This window comes from Eptatretus burgeri, chromosome 2 (genome assembly GCF_056783735.1).
Source record: "Eptatretus burgeri isolate ZD-2024b chromosome 2, Ebu_testis_v1, whole genome shotgun sequence".
Classification (NCBI taxonomy): Eukaryota; Metazoa; Chordata; class Myxini; order Myxiniformes; family Myxinidae; genus Eptatretus; species Eptatretus burgeri.
Genome location: NC_140962.1, coordinates 34,712,101 through 34,732,801, shown reverse-complemented (window position 1 = coordinate 34,732,801; position 20,701 = coordinate 34,712,101). Strand labels below are relative to the sequence as shown.

At 42.9% G+C, this 20,701-nt stretch overlaps 1 protein-coding gene across 1 annotated transcript in view; it reads right to left on the bottom strand.

Moving 5' to 3' along the window:
- Positions 1-20,701, bottom strand: part of PTPN4 (protein tyrosine phosphatase non-receptor type 4) — a 98,659-nt gene that overhangs the window by 60,853 nt on the left and 17,105 nt on the right. Inside the window, exons 8-14 of the mRNA XM_085867537.1 lie at positions 19,365-19,452; positions 15,139-15,224; positions 9,807-9,870; positions 5,612-5,778; positions 4,763-4,828; positions 4,569-4,622; positions 4,212-4,310 (exon numbers count right to left, since the gene is read on the bottom strand). Of these exons, the coding sequence (XP_085723663.1) occupies positions 4,212-4,310; positions 4,569-4,622; positions 4,763-4,828; positions 5,612-5,778; positions 9,807-9,870; positions 15,139-15,224; positions 19,365-19,452 (624 nt within the window). The remainder of the gene's footprint in view (positions 1-4,211; positions 4,311-4,568; positions 4,623-4,762; positions 4,829-5,611; positions 5,779-9,806; positions 9,871-15,138; positions 15,225-19,364; positions 19,453-20,701) is intronic.

Sequence of the window (20,701 nt, the reverse complement as noted above, 5' to 3'; positions counted from 1 at the left end):
GATGAGCGATGTCACGGCAGAGACACAAAGAGAATTTTCCAGAGAGTCAGTGAGATTATTGATGAATATTAGGAATAGGATGGGGCCGAGAACACTGACTTGGGGTACTCCAGCTTTGACAGTGAGAGAAGAAGAGAGTTCCGTTTGAAAGCCACATGTTGACGACAAGAGGGGAGGAAGTCAGTAATCCAAGAGAGGGGGTAGCCATGGATTCCATCGGCAGACAGTTTGAAGAGTAGGGCTGGATGCTAGCTAGACTGTATCAAAAGCTCGAGTTATGTCCAGATTGATGGCTCTGATCTCATGTCTGATATTGAGGGCCTCAATCCATTGTTGGGAGAGTCGAAGCAGCATGTCCAAGGAAGAATGACCAAGTCTGAATCTGAATTGATGATCTGAGATGAGGTTGTTGGAGAAAAGGAAGGACTTCATATCAACTGTAATGGCAGATTCCATGACCTTGCTGATGATTGGAAGTAAGCTAATTGGTCTGTAATCAAGGGGATCTGTTTTTGCACCTTTTTAATGCAATGCTGTGATGTTGGCCGATTTCCAAACAGATGGAAGCTGACCTAGGGTAAATGACAGGGTGAAAATGGCAGAGAGAAGTGCAAGAGCAGCAGAGCAGGCTTTTAGGACACATAAGCTGATGCCGTATGGTCCAGTTACAGTCAAGTCGGTGGTTGCTTCAAATTGATCAAATTAATTGTTAAGTAAAAGTTGCTTCAAATTCATCCAAACTTGGAGGAAAATTTAAAATTTTTTAATTGAGCAAAAGATTTGAACCAAGGTGATGCATCAGCAACTGACCGCTGTCTCGATTGCTCCACCAAAAAAGTTTTTTTTTTTTTCTTTGCTGTTGAGAAATATTTATCATTCCCATTTTTGAGCTCTTCGAAGCAGTGCAAGAACAACAAGAGCTCAAGTGAGCACAATATATGCCCAAACAAGAAGGTATATACAGAATTGTGCTACTACATGGAAAACGGCAACCACTTTCGATGAAGAACGTATGTCGCAACACACCGTCTCCACAGTCTGTACCAATGTACCAAATATAAAACGTGAAAGTTGAAAACTTTGGGAGTTAGAGTGCGGACAGGAACGGACGCACAGACAGACAGACAGACAGACAGACAGACACGGACGGACGGAATCACATAATACGCCCCGATATATATATATATATATATATATATATATATATATATATATATATATATATATATATATATATATATATATATATATATATATATATATATATATATATATATTGTTACGGATTCGCGCCCGCCGGCGTGCTGACGGCCACGTAACTCGAATCGCGGCACGTCGCCCACCGGACGGACAATCCAGTCGTGACCCTCTCGGACTAACGCCGGGAACCAGTCACGGGTGGACCTTTCGGTCTCACCGCGATCGAGCCAATCAGCCCCCGCGTGGGATAGGGTTGCTCGCCAAATTCGACCTACCTAAGTACCCACGCGGAGGGTAGACCGGGCGATCGCACCTCGCCGCAGGTCGACTTCGGACACGGGCCACTTAAGCGACCCGTTCCGTACTATCAGAATAACCGAGCGGTCTTATCGTCGACCTCGACGGTTCGATTAATTATAGGGCGTATTCAGCCCACTACCAGCCCTTTACGTGAAGCAAGATGAGGATTCAATGGGAGAAATGACGAAGCGAAGCGGGAAACAGTTCAACACAAAGCACATTTATTCGCGCCGAACGGAAAGCACACATTCAATTCCACCAAAAGCACACAGAAAAGACACAATTCAATTTACACAAAAAGCAAATATAAAAGCGAAACACAATGCAGAGCTAATACCGACTACCGAGCACACGGCAACACTTATACAATTCTACTTCACAGACGGCGCCGACAACACATACCCAAAACCAAGGAAAAGAATACCCTCAAGGATGAGGCGGGCCTGAGGCCGAGACCGGGTCGCGCCTACCCGTCTGGTGATGAGACGCGGAGCGGCGATGGCCCTCAACTCCGCGGGCCTCGCGGACAGTGTCTGGTAGGGGGTGGGAAAGGGGCCCCCTTGGTCGCACTATCTCAGCGCGGGGGGAAACAGGAGGGGGTTGCTGATGCTCGGGGTATAGAGGATCTTTATTATCCCGCGACGAGCGTCTCCACCTCGGCCAGGTCGCGCTGTCGGCCTCCCTCGGGTGCAGCTCCTTGCACGACGCGAGCACCCCCTCGTCTGGTGTCGCCGCCTTTCCACAGCTCGTCCCCTCCGTTCCGACTCCAACGCACACGACGAGCAGCTCCACCGCCCGCGAAGTCTTGACTCTCTGTTTCCGACTCTCCTACTCTCCGCCTCTCCGCCTCTCGACTCTCCGACTCCTCGCCTCTCCGCCTCTCGACTCTCCTACTCACTTCTTCTCCTCCTCCTCTGGACTCTCCTGACTCTGCCCTTCTCTCCGCCTCTGGACTCTCCGACTCTACTCTTCTCCCCGTTGGACTCTCCTACTCTCCGCCTCTCCGCCTCTGGACTCTCCGACTCTCCGACTCTCCTCTGACTGACGAACACGGTCCTTTTATCCCCCCCGTAGCTTCGCCTTTGACCCCCTCCCTTTGACCTTTCACCTCGCTCCCCATTGGCCCGAGAAAAAGTGGGCGTGAAGGCTTTTTGATCCATTTTTGAAGCACAAAATCCGTGATTTTGTACACGCTGTTCGACGCGCGCCCTGCACGAGTCCAACACCGGTACCCACAGCGGGGCAAGAACGGTGGCGATGCTACGGTTGCGAGGTGTGACGGGAAGGTCGTGGCGGTTGTGGTGAAGCGGCGTTGTGGTTGGTGGTTGATGTTGTGATTGTGGTGGTAATCATGGCGGTTGGTCCAAATTAAAGATAGTAAAAGAAAAACGGCTATCCTGAAGAGTCGCAGCACGCATAAATGACATGTATTCCCACTAGACAACGGGTTTGGGCCTAACTACACATATACTTGCCGAGATACCTCACCTAAGGGACCTGAATGGTGGTTTGCGAATTTGGTAACCACAACAATATATATATATATATATATATATATATATATATACATATATATATATACATATATATATACATATATATATATATATACATATACATATATATATACATATATACACATATATACACACATATATACATATATACATATATATATACACACATATATACATATATACATATATATATACACATATATACATATATACATATATATATACACATATATACATATATATATATATATATATATATACACATGTAAAATCAGGCGTATAAAAAGGCTTCCTTTTTTTCTTCTTTATATTGTAGTATTTTTAACCATGGGCTTCTGCGAGGAACAATAATAACTGGAACGGTACACGTTTGAGTGCATACCTCCGATAGGCTGAACAGGTTAAGTATTGTATCACACTGATAGGCCGGATCCGACTCCGGACCTCCAAAATCTAATCGGCTTGTGCTTATCACTTACCAAACTCATCCACCAGGTTTCGTCCAAATCCGTCCACAACTTTTTGAGAAATTGTGCTATATATCATTTTTGGCCACATCTCTCAATGGTAAAGAATCAATTAAAAAAATTCTGGAATCCAGATCTTCACCAAAATTGAATCGATTCTTCCTCATCACACACCCAACCTGTCCACAAAATTTAGGCTGAATCAGTCCACAAAATTTTTGAGATATTCTGTTCACAGATAGACAGACAGAAAGGGGTGAAAACAAATCCTCTGCCCACCTTTGGTGGCAGAGGTAATAATCAAGAGTGCAGGTCTTACATGGATATTAGATTTATCCCTGAATGCAGCCACCACCATATTTTCAGGATATCATGATTGCCTATGTTAGAATGCACAAAAGATTAACACATTATATGCAACATCACAGCAAATGCAGTATATCCACAACACATTCACAATTAATCCAATTGCAGGCTCAGTATCAACGGGGGGGGGGGGGGCTTTTCCCATATCATGATGTCTCATCAAGAGAAAGCAGGCGATAAAAATTCTCAAAAATCACACACAACCAGAACTCCTTTTTGGCATGACTACCAGAATAGTAGTTTGAATCAAATCGGAATCTAACAATAATCTAAACATGCCAAGACAATTCAGAAATGTTTGATTTCAGTAACAAACATTTTAATGCCAGATTTTGTATTCTGGAGATGATTGTACCCTTACGTGTGTGAATCGGCTGAGAGGCTGGTACTATCCATCATTTCACGGGAACTTCGCAAGCAGTCATCCAGTTCGCTTCTTCCAGAATCTGTTTTCAGTGGCCTGCAAGGTGAGAGACAAGCAAAAAGTGAGATAAAATGTACCTCAGCAAACAGACAGCAAGTGTCAGTCCTGAAATTTGGGGAAAGTGTCACCTGAGGTCTCTTGCAATAGCATGCCCTTCATTTTACAAACATGACAACATGAAAGTCAAGATATCAAGCTGTCTGTCCAAACCTTATGTTAGAGGATCTAATATAAAGCTATAACAGATTCCTTTTGCAACTAACTTCTGCTTCCATGACCACAAGTGTTACCTACGTTGAAGTAGTGATCACATCTGGCACCACACTCGTCTCCAGGCCTAACTGCTTCCTGAAAACATGAAAGATTAGTTATCAGAATTGAAAAGCTCATAGTCTCATGACATTACCATTACAATGAAAGCCAAACAATGAAATGTCCTCACCACATCATGATGAAAAATTCCAGAAAAACCCAAAGATTACACCTACCTGATGGGTTTTCTCCCATTTGATTCTTCTATTGACGTCTGGCTAGTGTTAGTCCCTGGACGACCCCTGTTGGATATAGAAAATATACCATCAGAGATGGGGAACCCCCCGCCATTGAATTAAAAAGGTCATACATATTCCAGATAATGAGGGAGGTGAATTGGAAACAAGACACCATTTGGTCATCATCTCGAAAAAGTTCCCCAAGGGTGAGGAACGTAGTAACCAAAAATAATTGAAATTAGACAAGTGGTTTTCCATTGATTACAAAAAACATTTTTTTCAAGATGGCCACCCCAGTCGGCCATCTTGGATACAGCCATGCCCAAAATCAATAGGGTTCTTCCTTTTCAGGTGGTACATGTGTGACTCAAATTTCAAAGCCATATGGCAAAAAAAATATTTTCAAGATGGCCACCCCAGTCGGCCATCTTGGATCCGGCCACGCCCAAAATCAACAGGGTTCTTCCTTTTCAGGTGGTACATGTGTGACTAAAATTTCAAATTGATATGGCGAAAAAACATTTTTTCCAAGATGGCAGCCCCAGTCGGCCATCTTGGATCCGGCCACGCCCAAAATCAATGGGGTTCTTCCTTTTCAGGTGGTACGTGTGTGACCCAAATTTCGAATCGATATGGCGAACAGTTTATGAGTTATCGCACTCACAGCTATAAATGTTGACGCCTGGACGGACGGACGAACGGACAGCCGGACGCCCTGGGTGACAACAATATCCCCCTTCCGCCCTCGGCAGGGGATAAAAAAACAAGCAAAAAAACTACTTGAACTGGTGCCCACTAACATCAAGGTGCATACAGAGATTTGGAGGCCTGAGCATGCTTGCAGACCTGAGCAGTGTGGTCATTGTGAAAAACTGATGGAGAAGGGGACGGTCGACGGTAGGATTCCGCTGAGTTCGGAAGAAACTGTGGTACTCCACACAACTCTTCCAGAGGACCTTGCACAATTTGTAGTTATCCAAGTTGAAATCCAGAATGTTATCACGCATTTCGTTCTGCACAAAACAGAATGACGAAGACAACAGGGATAATGTTAACGCCAATGAGAACGCAACACGGATAAATGATCATCACAAGCACATGATCATCACGACAATTGATCAAAGACCGCTAGTACAGTCAAAATGTCAGATGACCTCCCACAAATTGCAACAAAAGCAAACAACAGATTTTGATTCCTGGATATGTCCTCAGTGACAGAAAAAAGTCCTAAGGGATCCTCCAGGGGGAAAGTCCTGAAATCATGGAAATCCAATATGGCCGCCACCCGGCTTTGGGGAAAATGAGAAAATTGTAAAGATTGATATTTTAATATGTAAATATATGTTTTTCTGCATTCTAAATGTTTCTAGTTATGGTCAGTATATTGATATACAAGAATAATTATAAAAAAGTGAAATGTATTGAGGGTAAAATAAAAAATTATAGCTTTTTTGTCCAAAAATGTCAATTTTTTGTCCCGAAAAAAAATATATTTACCTGATACTGATTTTGGCTCCTGGACAAAAAAAAAATAAGAAATGTTGAAGACACAAGATGAAATCAAGTCTATGGCAATACAATATAATTATGTAAATCATTGAAACATGAAAAAATTCACAATTCCACTCGGGGCAATCACATCTGCCTGACGAAGGTTTCGAAATGAAAATGAAAATTCGCATTAAACTCAGAAACTACATCCATTATAAACTTACTATATATGTTGAGAAAAATCAAGCGTATTAAAGTTAGAACTCAACAATGTCGTCATCATCCTCATCATTGTCACATGGAGTGTTTGTGCAGCCAGAGCCCCTGCAGTTTCCACAAGCTGGAGTGCACTCAATGTTGTGCTTCTTGCATGTGCATCTCATGGTGCTACATTCAGCCTGGCAGTTGCACCTAATGACACGTAACATCTTTTCAGGAGCTGGAGCTATTGATGTCTGAAGTGGCACAAAACCCTCGTCACACTTCTGCCAACCCCAGTCTGTCGGAAGAAGTTCATCTGCACATCCCTTCCATTCTTGGACTTGCAGATACACGTGCAGGCTGTGATACTTTGCTGCTTCTGATGTTAGTGGTAATGTCTGTGGTTGCACATGAGAGGAGCTCCAAGCCACCTTGTCCCAGTACAGCTCATACCGGAGGGTGTCCAGGGTGTCAGTTCACTTTCCGTTGTAGATTATCACCAATGTTTTTTCTCCTGCATCTGCCACATCACATGCGGAAGCTGGATATGTATCAAAAACCTTGGCCTGGTCACGGAATGTGTTGTTTGCTTTGAACTTTTTGAGGGAAGCTCCCTTTCCAATCCCATGAAGACGAGATGCCGTGTCGCACCCAAGAACTGCATGTAGAAATAGTATGTGCTTGCATATGTCTGTACCAATTATTTTCTTTGTAGCCTTGATGTTCCAGATGCGAGGCTTCTTCGTGTTATTCTTTGCCTCGGGACAAAAGAAGAGGTCATGGGATTCTAAGCTTGCATGGTAGCATAGGAGGACGAGGAGGTCTGTGTCATCACCAACTAACAGTGTTGGTGACAATAGCAGACTGCACGGCCTTCAGTACAATCAGGAGATCAGCATCCCCTGAGGCATGGTGTGTCTCAGTTCTTCTGAAGCTCTTCACTCAACATAAAAATGAATCGCTGTTTATTCTGCCTGTTGGCAAGAAACTGTTCCTTCTTCATTATGAGACACATGTCAGCTGTAAATGTCACAGTAGTGCCAGCATTCCCTTTAGACCATCTCTGGTGTGTCATGTCCTTCGTGTTGGTACTCTCTTAACCATCAAACACGACTATGGCATCTCCGTACTTCTTCGTAACATAATCAGTGTACTGGTGGCATATGTCTCTGTATGTAGATCCACGAGACCATGGAATGCGTTGAACAAGTGCCCCGCCATCCAAAACATACTGTTGCCCATCATTGGGGATATCGGCTGGGACATCGGATCCAAGAAGATCCCAGATGGCATCAGCAAAGACTGGCTTGTGTGCGTCTCAGAGCTGAAGAGAGGAATCAAAGAGGGCTGGTGGATAGCTGCACAGTTCATATTTGAAGGCCTACTCCAGTACTTCTGCTGTCTGTGCAACAGTGATCAGTCTCTGGAAGAGGAGTTGTGGGTCAACCTGGACTTGCTCTCCATCAATCTTGACAGATGGCTTCATGCCGAGGGTGACAACTTGGTCTTTCCTCTTAAATGTGTACTTGGCAGGTGTTTTCCCATCCATAGATTTCAATATTTTGGCTCCTACAGCATGTGCTGTATCGACGTTGACAGTGGGGTGTGCATGAACTCCAGTGGCAATGTTCCTCAGACGTGGATCACCACTGAATGGATTCCGTTCCTGTAAATACTGAAGAGCTGATAGTGTGTCCTTCCAGTCACGAGATTGTCTTGCCTTGGTCATGTCCTTCTTCTGCTCTCCAGTGTTGTACTTCGCACCTGTGAGCTCCTGAATTGCCTGGTTTATTTCTGCACAGGCAGGCATTGATAGTAGCCATACCAGCCGTTGTTGCTCTGTCATTCCTCACCCTCGTGTGAGCCCCCCGCTGGTCTTCAAACTTCTCATCAGAACTTGTTCGAAGATCAGGTCAGATGAAAGACCTGCCCACAGGCGATCACCTCGTCGAACCACATGGAACCCCTCATCAAAATGTTGTTGGACATTTGGATGTTGAGTTTTGAGGTTGGACATCTGCTGCAGATACACCCTCGCAGATTTGGCATACAGGTTGTGGCCCGAGACTGCCAGGTAAGGCAGCATTTCCTGGATGGCCTGTATATGTAGTGCCCAGTTCCCAGTGCGCTCTGCCCGGATGTATTTGCGTAGAATGTCTAGCATGTCCATACAAGGAACCCAGAGCGCTGAAGTTCTGGAAGATATCTTTGCAGACTCGGCATGCTTCTGAAGGTGGTCTTTGATTCGTTTCAAGACGTCAGACTTGCATACTTCTTCCACAGACTGGGGTTGGCAGAAGTGTGACGAGGGTTTTGTGCCACTTCAGACATCAATAGCTCCAGCTCCTGAAAAGATGTTACGTGTCATTAGATGCAACTGCCAGGCTGAATGTAGCACCATGAGATGCACGTGCAAGAAGCACAACATTGAGTGCACTCCAGCTTGTGGAAACTGCAGGGGCTCTGGCTGCACAAACACTCCATGTGACAATGATGAGGATGATGACGTCATTGTTGAGTTCTAACTTGAATACGCTTGATTTTTCTCAACATGTATAGTAAGTTTATAATGGATGTAGTTTCTGAGTTTAATGCGAATTTTAATTTTCATTTCGAAACCTTCGTCAGGCAGATGTGATTGCCCCGAGTGGAATTGTGAATTTTGTCATGTTTCAATGATTTACATAATTATATTGTATTGCCATAGACTTGATTTCATCTTGTGTCTTCGTTTCTTCCTTTTTTTTTGTCCAGGAGCCAAAATCAGTATCAGGTAATTTTTTTTTTTTTCGGGACAAAAACTTGACATTTTTAGACAAAAAAGCTATAATTTTTTATTTTACCCTCAATACATTTCACTTTTTTTATAATTATTCTTGTATATCAATATACTGACCATAACTAGAAACAATTAGAATGCAGAAAAACATATATTTACATCTTAAAATATCAATCTTTACAATATTCTCATTTTCCCCGAAGCCGGGTGGCGGCCATATTGGATTTCCATGATTTCAGAACTTTCCCACCCGGAGGATCCCTTAGGACTTTTTTTTTCTGTCACCGAGGACATATCCAGGAATCAAAATCTGTTGAGTTTGTTTTTGTTGCAATTTGTGGGAGGTTGACCAAATATTTCTGCTAATATGCCTGTACTCCGCGGCATACGACGGACTCGTATTGCAGCACTATAAATTACTGTGCGAACTTGTCAAATAATGGTATTGCTATTATAGTGAGAACATAAAGGATAAAGAAAGGTACATCCCTTCAACAAATAGGTAATGGGTGGTGCAAGGAGGCAGTCGGTAGTGAGGGTTAAATAAGGAGCGAAATGAATGATATTTACCGGCCTCCTCTCCAGCTGGATAAAGAACTGCTTTGTCTTGAAAAACAGCTTCACAATCTTCCTCCTGCAGGCATACAGTGAAAAATGCAATCTAAAAGAGAGCTAAGAGGCTTAAAAGGAAACAAAGTTCAAATTATTAAAAACTTCAACCTGTTCCAAACCTCTTCATTGTTGATTTTATTCACTTTAAATGGTAATGCAAGTTACATTTGGTAGACGGCCAAATCGTGGACAAGCAGTGGCAGCTGACACTGGGAAAGTAATTGAAGTTCCATTTGGGACCATCCATGTATTACATATGAAAAGATGGAGGAAATGCAACCCCCATCTCCCATGCCATTATCTGGTTAAAACTTGTACTGGTTTGAACGTGAACCCAACTTCCCCATGGAAAGTACATCTTGGAACATGACTTCCATGATCCTATACCACAATGCTCAAGTACCCTCTGCCTTTATAGAAACTTAATAAAAGAAAACCTTTTGTTAATACACAACTTAACCTCACAGATTCTGCTAATGTTGAGAAAAAAAAACAACTGTACAAAATGACAAAACCAAACAAGGGGAATGTTAAATTGATGCATAGACACCAATGAGAGGGCAAGAGAAGTGAGGCCAGCAGCAGTGAGGCAAAAATAATAATAAAATAAAACAGTAAAACAACCAGACATTGGAACTCTACCTCTTGGTGAAATATGTCAAAAGCACTCAGTGTCTTGGAATCTATCACCTCCAAGGAAGCTCGATGGGAAGCAGCTGTGCCAACCCAGAGTGAGACCCATACTCCAATACATTTTGGATGAAGTCCTTGGAATGAGTTCTGAGAATCTCAGAATGGACATGCTCTGGGGAGAATATAGAGGTGTTTACCATTCTTAGAAGCCAGTTTGTTGATGTGGCCCCAACCCAAGACAGGTTGTGATACTGAGGCTGAGAATTTCCAGTGAAAGCACCTCTTCCAAAGGTTGGTCAGAGGTATACCAGTTGGAAGGAGGGAAATCTGGCGAGATAAACCACTCCGAGCTGAGGAACGGCATGAAAGCATGGGATTTTCCTGTATGAAAGATATGTTCCAGGGAGCTGGCCAAGGTTTTTTTTGTTATTTTCCAGATCTGCAGAGATTGATGCTGCAACAGATTCTCAGAAGTGTGGTGAGCTGTTCGTCACAGAGTAGAATCAAAAACAAAATTGTGGAGAATGTGGACAATGATGCAGACCAAGAATAAGATCAATCCGAAAATGCTAGTGCATTGCAGTAAACCACTCTCAAGAGAAAGATCCCATAACAATGACTGGAAACAACTCATTGCTTCTCTCGCAAAGAAAATATGAAAAATCATTCAAGGAGGAGTCCTGAACATCATTAGTCACCACCTTGGGAGAACAAGGTTGAGCACCAGACAGTATCAAAAGCTCTAGAGATGGCCCTCATCTCATCCCATCCCACTGTTGAGTTTCAAGAAGCAACATGTCCGTGGTAGAGTTAACCGGGGTAGAAGCAAAACCGATGCTGGAGATGAAGGGGTCGGAGGAGAGATAACTCTCTGCCACAGTGACAGATTTAATAATTTTGCTTCTGATGGGAAGAAGGTTCTCCAGTCCATTATTTGATGGATAAGACTTGTATCCTTTCTTATGAAAAGGGGGTGACATTTGTAATTTTCAACATGAAGGCAGGAGACCATCAGAGAAATACCTGGATCCAAGTAAGAAAAAGAAAGAGGACAGGGCCAAGGTACATTTTGTGAAGATTGTAGTGCCAATGCTGTCCGCACCGGCTGCAAAGGACTTCAATACCGAATAGGAAGTTCTCAGGCTTCTTGGGAGAGATGTCCACATGCTGTTGAGAACAGTCTGTCATGGAGAAACGGTGAGTAGGCAAAGGGACAGATTGTGTACCTTGGCCTTTTTTAGTAAAGACAATGTGAAGAGATTCAGCTTTTTCCACATCAGTGTCAAACTTAACTCGCCTTGAGGAGTGAAGGTACAGAAGGGGGAACGTGTCCTGGAAACAGACTTCTTCCAGCTGCCACCAGACTTTGCTAGATACGAGGAGATTATGTTGGGCTCTGTATCAGAGAATGACTGGTCAGCTTTGCAGAAGGACCATAAGGTTTCCATCAGTCGTGTTTGCACTTCTGGTGAAGAATGAAAGCAGTCACATGCCTCAGTGTACCTGGGTCAGGATCTGGAGTAGTACAAGTCAAGGCATGACAGGATGAACTGGTGAAGGAGACAAAGCAGTCTATTGAGGAAGGAATTCCAGGAACTGTTGACATGGGGTGCCAATGAGATAATGGACCAGTCTGAGCAATATGATGAATTTCAGAGTATGCCAAACTGCCTTGCTGAACTGCCATACATGTCAGCAATTGGCGGCTCTCTGAAGACCACCACCGAGACAAACTCTCACAAGGGGTGATCAGAAAAGCCAAGAGGAGTGAAGCACAAAAATAAATAAACAAACAAACAAAACACCCAGGAGGTGGTTTGACACAACTAAAAAAAAAGAATGACTGCCATTTGAAGAGATGCGAGTTTGAAAGGACTGCGATACAGAATAAAAGCAGTTATCTCATAAGGCCTTGGTTGCAAGACCGGTATTCAGTTTGATGACAGACTCCCAGCCAACTAGTATGGTGGAAAATGATATCTCCACAGATTATAAAGAAAGGACCGAGGTGAAACGACTTGAATCCTGTCTGAAGATGGAGCTTCATCGATGGAGTTGTCAAAGCAGGGGGACAGTCCATGTGGTCAGGAGGGATAACGACTGTGGGGACGGAAATCATGAACACATACCACCAAAATACCAGCAGCAGGTTTGTGAACTAGATCAGCCAAAGCATGTAATAGAATGGCTATGTTGGAAGACAATAGAGTTGGGACATCCTTTATGAGAATAGATTGTCAGACAATGTCAGGAGATGAAAAGACAAACTGGACAGAGATGAGAAATTTGTTCGAAGTTTCCGACTTTGAGAAGACTCAGAGTGAGGCAGGAGAAAGTACAAAGACGAGTTGAGGGAGGGGGTGGAGGCGATGGGGGTAGAAAGACGGATGGCTACGAGGAGAACAGGACTTCAATCAACATATCTGGCATGGTGTATTGTACCATATGCAACCCTGAATGAGTGAAACGGGAATAATATAAAACACACTGGACAAATTCAGGAAACATGGCTGGGCATGGTGACAGCAGCAACAGCAGCAGCAGCAGTACATAATTGTATATAATCTGGCACTAATTAATCTGAGTGGCACTCTCATTCTGGATGCCATGCCCAATAAGCATCAGAGATTGGTCTTCAAGGTGTCGCATGCTGAAGGCCAGAAAGGTGATCAGACTGGTGAAACAATTAATCAACAGATGCAGGGTGCTTCAAAAGAAACAGTGCAGTAAAAACTCAACACCTCTTGTGCAAAAAGGCAAGTCTTTCGGAGAAAAGTATTTATCATCAGCGGGTGGGAATCTCACTTGAGTGAGTCAATCAAGCATACATTTTGATTTTAAGATTAACAAACACATGAAACAAGTATTTCGCTCAATGCACTGTTACTTTTGAAATACCCTGTATAGTACACAGCGAATACAGGTTGTTAAAGCATGTCATTAGCAGGCGCAAATAATAATTACATGCACACACTACATTGTTCCCAAACACCACCAAGCTTACTTGCTTCACCTCCCATCGCAAGCTCAAGTGCAGGCAACACCAGGCACACTCATGGACAAACCACACCTGCGTGCTCACAAGTTACACAGCCAGCTCATAAACACGCTTTAATGATACACAGTCCTGAGTCAAGGGTGGGGGTGCAGCCACGTGCAATTACCCGAGATGTACAGGAATACAGCTGTGTTTATATGACTGCTCATGCAAATCTATACGAGACCTAGTTCATGCCAATTCCAAACCAAGATCAAGTGGATGAGCGATGATGGTGTTACACGCTTGCATTTCCATTCTCTAGTTAGTCTTATATGTGGCCGGAAAAGGTTTGTAAAAGGAATAAAAAGTCACATACAAAAGCATATGACTAAGGGACCAAGAAGGTCCATCGTGGAATAAACGTCACTTTGCATTTGGTCTTCACTATCCTATTTATTACAAAATCATTGTTGTACACACACACACACACACACACACACACACACACACACACACACACACACACACACACACACACACACACACACACACACACACACACACACACACACACACGGATTTGCTTCCCTTTAATAGGTAGCAGAACCAACTTTTGAAGAGAGCATCAATGGCAGAAATGAGGGGAGATCAAGCTCGTTACCCCATGTGTAAGCATACGAATGAATATTTAAGATAACAAGATATTTTGGGGTCACTGAATAGACATATTCCAGTAATGATGCACCAGAAAATAAAGTTATTTATAAAACCCCAATTACGTATGCATTCACATGAAGAAAGGCCAAAACAAAAGCACAAATAAATCTTCAAGAAAAGATAAAGATGAGGAAAGACGTGTTATCGTCGAGTACAAGACCTTAAAGTTTTGTAACAAATTTATCTATTCAAAGAGGGATGGAAATTGAAGGAACGGGGGGCAGAAAGTGGGGGACAAGAGTCAAGTAGGGGATGGGGAGTTAGTGAGGGGTAGAAGTTGAGGCATAAAAAAGAGTGGAGTGAAAGAAAAGGGAGGAAGGGGAAAAACATGTTTCTCGGGAAAGTGGCAGAGGAAGAACAAGACAAATTAACATGCAGAAATGAGGTAATAAAGATAGGAGTGCACATCCTGAAGCTCACCTGGATCAAGAGCAACAGTCACTCAAACCACCGCACACCCCGTTAGACCCTGATTTTTTTTGTTTTTTAATACCGTGGACAAATTTTGGTACATCACGGGTGATGATGGTTGTGGTCAAGTTTCATTAAAATTTTGTGTGTAGTTTCGCAGAAGAGAGTAAATACCTCTTTTGGGGGGGTCAACCACCCCTAATCCCCGAGATCCCTTTAATGAGTGCACATTTTGATGCGGTTGATAAACTTTGGTACATCACGGGTGATGAAGGTTGTGGTCAATTTTCATCAAAATCGTTTGTTTGGTTCAAGTGATGACTGAAGTCATCTGGCTGGCTGACTCACCTACGAACACTGCTCGATCGCATAAGCTCACCTGACTAAAGTCCAGGTGAGCTAAAAATGTGCCAGCAAAGGTGATGCAGGTTTTTGAAGGGAAGAAAGATGAGAAAGAGAAAGCATGAAGAGGCAGTGCAGCAAAGTTGGTCAAACAGAGTAAACAAGTTAATTTAAATAGTGTATTGGGATAAATAAGGGAGGACACACCATGGGAGGGGTATCCGAATGCCATTCTTGAAAATAACCAGACCAGTCGCCATCACACCTACTTGCACCTCCACGCCGTTCCCATCCTGATTGGGGCAGCAAATAAATTGTCATTGCAGCAGACAGTAATAGCTTAAACACAAGTCTTGTTTACATAGAACAATACAACAGCTAATAAGAGGAATAGGGGTGGGAGGATGGAGGGGGAGGGGGAAGGGGAAGGGGGAGGGGAAAGGTGAGTGTTAATGGCTCGTTTTAGCAAAGGCTGATGTAGTATGTAAACCAATTTTACCAAAACAGACATAGCTCAAGGCAATACGGAGGAAATCGCAAGTGTAAACACTTGCAGCTCATTGTTGAGCCGTGATGGATGTCAACAAGTCTGTAAAGCCCGAAGCCCTCACACCTGAATAAAGACCGTTTCACTTGAAAGCGTCAGGCCTGGTTTGTCTCGAACTATGGAGCCACGACATGCTTCAATTCTAAAGCATGAGAGCCTGCTGAAAGGCTCCATTACCTTCAAGCAATTTAATTTTTAATCACATGCCAAACACATTATAAAATTTTGAATACATTTTTTAAGTTTTTTACTGGTTGGAATTTGTGGTCAATAATTCTAAACAAGAACTGCAATTGTACTTTTCAAAAGGATGGCCTGAAGTCTTATCTGTAACAATACATCAACCATCCCTTACCGGAAAATGTGATTTTGCACGAAAACTGGATGTGTTTTAACCTGTCCCCAAAAGGACTTCACAAAATGTTTTCACACTCAAACTCAGAATAAAGATAGAGGAATGTTTCTCTGAAAACGAAAAGAATAAATATCTTTTAAAAAATACATGTCCAAGATAAAACTCCTGCCTTCAAACTTGTAATTGTACGCACGCACAAACACACTCTGGGAAAGGAGTGGCGGAGAAGTGAGGCTGCTTCCCATCTTTTGTTTAATTTTGTCCCATGTAACAAAGCCAATGAGCTATAAACACCAAAAGACATCACAAAAATGAAACGGTAAGAAAAGTTCGAATTTTAAAGAGCAACTGTAAAAAGGAGATTTTAAGAGTGTGACATACATTAAAAGTTATAATTAATCATGACAATGTCAAAGGCCATTTGATGAAAGATTAAAAGCCATGGGGTGGCGGGGGAGGAAGAGAGGATGGGGGTGGATGTGGAAAGGAGAGACAGAAAGGATAGCAACAGGTTGGGGGGGGAGGGGTGGATGGAAAGAAGAAGGGGTGGGAACAGGTGGTTGTTGGGGGAGGGGTGGTGGAAAGAGAGGGTGGGAACAGCAGACTCCAGCCAGCGATCGGCTGGACCTTGCCTTCATGCTTGGCTTTAACAGCACAACGCCAGTTTCACATTCCACTCTCTAATTGTGTTTGCCGAATGCTTTTCAATTAAGTACATAATCTGATTAGCATATCAGCTTTAAACAACTGCAACTTGAAGACAATATACCAACCATCATGGAAAACACAGTAAAAGCTGATGTTTTGGATGTTAGTCCTTCGTCTGATGAAGAGGAACAAGGGCCAAGGCCCCAAATGTTGACTCGCATTGCTTCGCACAGAGGTTAGCATAGCCTTGTTAACTTTCAGTTCATGAAACCTATCGCTGAAATTGTCTGCCAAAGCGGCCAAACACCAACGTTGAGAAAGTCGAGTATTCCTAAGTATTAGCATAGCAAACTTGGTTAAATTTGCCTTTTTGAAAGTCATGTTTCGTTGAATATTTACTTTAATGGTTCACGGAATGAATCCGAGCAAATCAACGGGATCCTACTGTGCCAAGTCCTATGTTCTGGGCTCGACCCCAACCCAACGTTGATCCAAATGCATGTAGTCGGTGGTGCACTTTAGAAGGCACTGAATTATTTTGCACATTAACCTTTAGAGTGATATACATTTACAAAAGAAGCAGAATTATTGACCTCTTCTTATGGATGCCCCATCCAAAGCTTCATTCCCTACTCTCGTTTTATCCACTTCCTCCTAAACCTTCATTACTTTACCTTTGTTCTCCTGGAACCCCTTTTCTTCCTTTTTTTTTTCCACCCATTTTCCCTTTCTGGTTGGCATGCAAACAATATACATAGCTGGCCTCATTGGAGGGGGAGTTGTTCGTCCAGCAACACTGTTAAAGATCCAATGGTAACATTTAGAAGATTGGGATTTGGGACTGGTGCCACGGCCTGACTTGAAAAAAAAGTTACGCAGGTGTGACGAGCAGCCTTCTTCGATTGTAGCAAAGTATTTTACTTATGGCTTCAAAGGTGAGAACGAACTGCTCGCAAAAACATTTATTGGGCTGAAGAGGGCAACTAAGAATGCTACAAATTATCGGGGGGGGGGGGGAGCGGAGAGAATACCGCTCCAAACAGGCTCTTCAAGTGGGTATCATAGGCGGGGAAGAGCAAAGGGAAAATAGTTTCCATCGGGTATTAAAAGGGGTTCATTTAGAAAACTTTCCAGCAAAAAAGAAAAACACAACAGAGGAAAAATAGGATGGGCGGGCACGAGACGTGCTGGGGCTTAGCGCGCATTCCATTGATGGGAGGAATGCAAACTCCTACTGTCTTGACCAATCTGGTGTCGCAGTTTCTCATTTTTATCTCAACACAACAGGTAAAGCAACCAAAACAGCAATGGTAATTCTCTGTCTATTGCTAGTCGACATGTGTCGATATGCTCTGCTTTCACCATTCAATAGTGGTATTGCAAGACTATGGCATGCTGATACACAAAGATCGGCAGGTGGGGGAAGGGAGGTCATTACATCATTATGAACCATGCATTTGTGGCAAGTTTATTTTACATAAAAAAAAAAAGAGAGAAAAGGTTAAATTGACTTGTTACCAATATGATAGGTAAAGTATGTACCAATGGAAGGAAGGAAGGAAGGGACAAAAAAGGCCTTTGAACTCTCTTAAGAGGTTACCAGAAACTTTTAGTCGATTACGTAGTGCCTTCTGAGGTGCATGGTTCTCACCTTTTGATTGGCTTATTTAAAGAAAGGTGGAGGAAGAAAGCTGAACCAAATAGGCGTTGGAATTGCGACTGATCAGGGTGAGCTTATTGCTGGTAGTATCCAGAACTTGGTTTTAATATCACCAGGCTCTGCTACAATACGCCGAGTTGTGAGCCGCCTTTGGACCTCTGTCCATAAAATTGATGTTTAGTATTTTTGATTGGTGCTTTGTGGATTTGTGTCTTTTATTGTCTGTGCTGCGTGTTGTGGGAACGATGTTGTACCACAGTAAAGTCATGTTACGTTGCACACTACCTGGTGGTGAACTGCACTATCCCTTTGATTACTTTTGCCCCTGCTACAGATAAGACCATGAGAAAAAAGTGGCAGGGGTTGCTCAACATGCAAAGTGATCCTACAACACACTTATGTAGAGATGAATGCTACAATGTCACTTGCCTATACAGGGTGTTTGAGGAATAGAATAGGAAGGGAAAAGGTGGTTGGGGGAAAGGAAGGAGGTGTGAGGGTGGGGGTGGGAGTGGAGAGAGGTCGCAATCATTTCTGAGATATCATTGGGGCACAGCTTTCACTCTTTTGGCTCTGATGTAGACACCAAATCTTCAATCGCAAGAATTTCTCTTTGTCCTCCAATTTCTTTCTGGGTTGATACAAAAAAATTGCCAGCTGTTGGACCGTGAAGTAGCATCCCTGTTTGAACACCACTTTACACTGAAACCTGACGACTTCATTCTACTCCATGAATGTTGTGCTCATTCTACAAGGGATTCAATTTGCCTTTTGTCCTGTCCTGATTGTTTACACAAGAATTATTAACCAACACTTGGCTATGACTGTGGTTACAGAAGCCTTTGAATATCCTCTTGACTGCTGTTGTTTTTTTTCATTCTCCTGTAAATTTCCATGCACTTTGTGTCCTTCTCCCCTCTTTGAGGAATTCTATTTAGCAAATATAGAAGTTAAAACACTTTAGACTTGCAGTACACACCTTTCAATCGCATTTTTTTAAGCGTACAAGCTTAACAACAGAAAACTATTTCACGGGTTCAGGAACTCACCTTTTACACCATTATTTAATATTTGTTGATGCCAACATCACACACCCCATGTATACAAATTAGTTTCTTTGTAATGAGCGACTCAAAATAATGCTAAGCCCCGTCCCTTCCCTCACTTAGTTCCCCATTATTCACCTTCCTCATTATTACCATTAAATGCTTAAATTTGCTCACCTGGGCATAGTGCAGCTCCACTCCATACAGCGGCAGGGTCTTCACTAGTGCCAAGTATGCAATGACCGCCTCATCTGGTAGCATACCCCTATGCATACATTTCATATATTTAACTGCATGATGACAAAAAAAGTTTACAGAAGAAAGGGATGAGGGGGGAACAGCCACGTACAAGAGGATGGAATATTTTATATGCATAATCACCTACAGCCTATACTACATTTGCCTGTGCATCATAATGATATCAAAGTCCAGCACGATGCCCCCAACCCCCTTCTTTTAACCAGTCAATTTGCACCACAACATACCTTTAATAAACATTCATTAGATTTATAGTTACTGCTACTATTACTCTTGACAAACGGAGAAGGAAGGGTAAGTGTTGGGGCATTAAAAATAATTTTAAAAATATTTTAAAAAGAGCAAGTGAGGTTCAGTAAAAGCATCAAAGCCTTCAATTCAACCAAAGGAAGAATTTGGAATTTGGACAGTGTAAAAGCCCCAAACACATTTCTTGAAAGAAACAGAGAGATCATCAACATCCACCAGCAAACACTAGCAGACAAGGCAGGTGGCTTCACATCCCAACTGAAGGATGACACACTCATTGAAGGAACTCCTTGCCTGTAAAACTCCAGGATACGACCAGGAATCACATACGATAGCTCAAAAGGTAAAACTTCTGCCTCTGGTTATCCTGTCAGCTCCCATATCAGAAATTAGATGATAAACATGAGACTAAATAAATGGTTAAATGGTGAAATCAAAACATTGTATTTTGCACTTCTTTTTTTTCAATACATGATCGAGGCTCGTGGAAAAAACAAAAGCAGAATGGAGGGGAACAAAATTGAAAAGGGGAAACACCAACAGCAGAGAGAGAGAGCAAGAGTGAGATCAAGGAGGAGGAGGACAGGGGTGAACAAGCTGCACACAAGCTGAATGAAACGAAGCGAGGAAGGGGAGGGGGGGAGAGATGAAACAGTGGAGGAGAAAACCCAACCGACAATTAACAAACGAAAAGGGATGAGGGAAAGGGTAAAACAAAATCACAACATGGAAAAATGGAGTGTTTGTAAATGAGGTCATTTGGGGTAGACGTGATCATGAGTATGGCTGAGGGATGACCTGAGGTTGCGGTGAACAGCTGTCTTGAAGCCATGGAGGGAAGAATGGGGCTGAACAGAATGGAGAAAGTGGATTCCACAGGTGAGAAAAAATAAAAGAGGAAAAAATGAGTGGAGAGGAGCAGTGAGCCCCAGATTTGGGAAGTTTAACAAGAAGAGGGTTTCCAGCAGACCATGTGCATCCTGTAGAAATCTGGGTGGGACAGAATT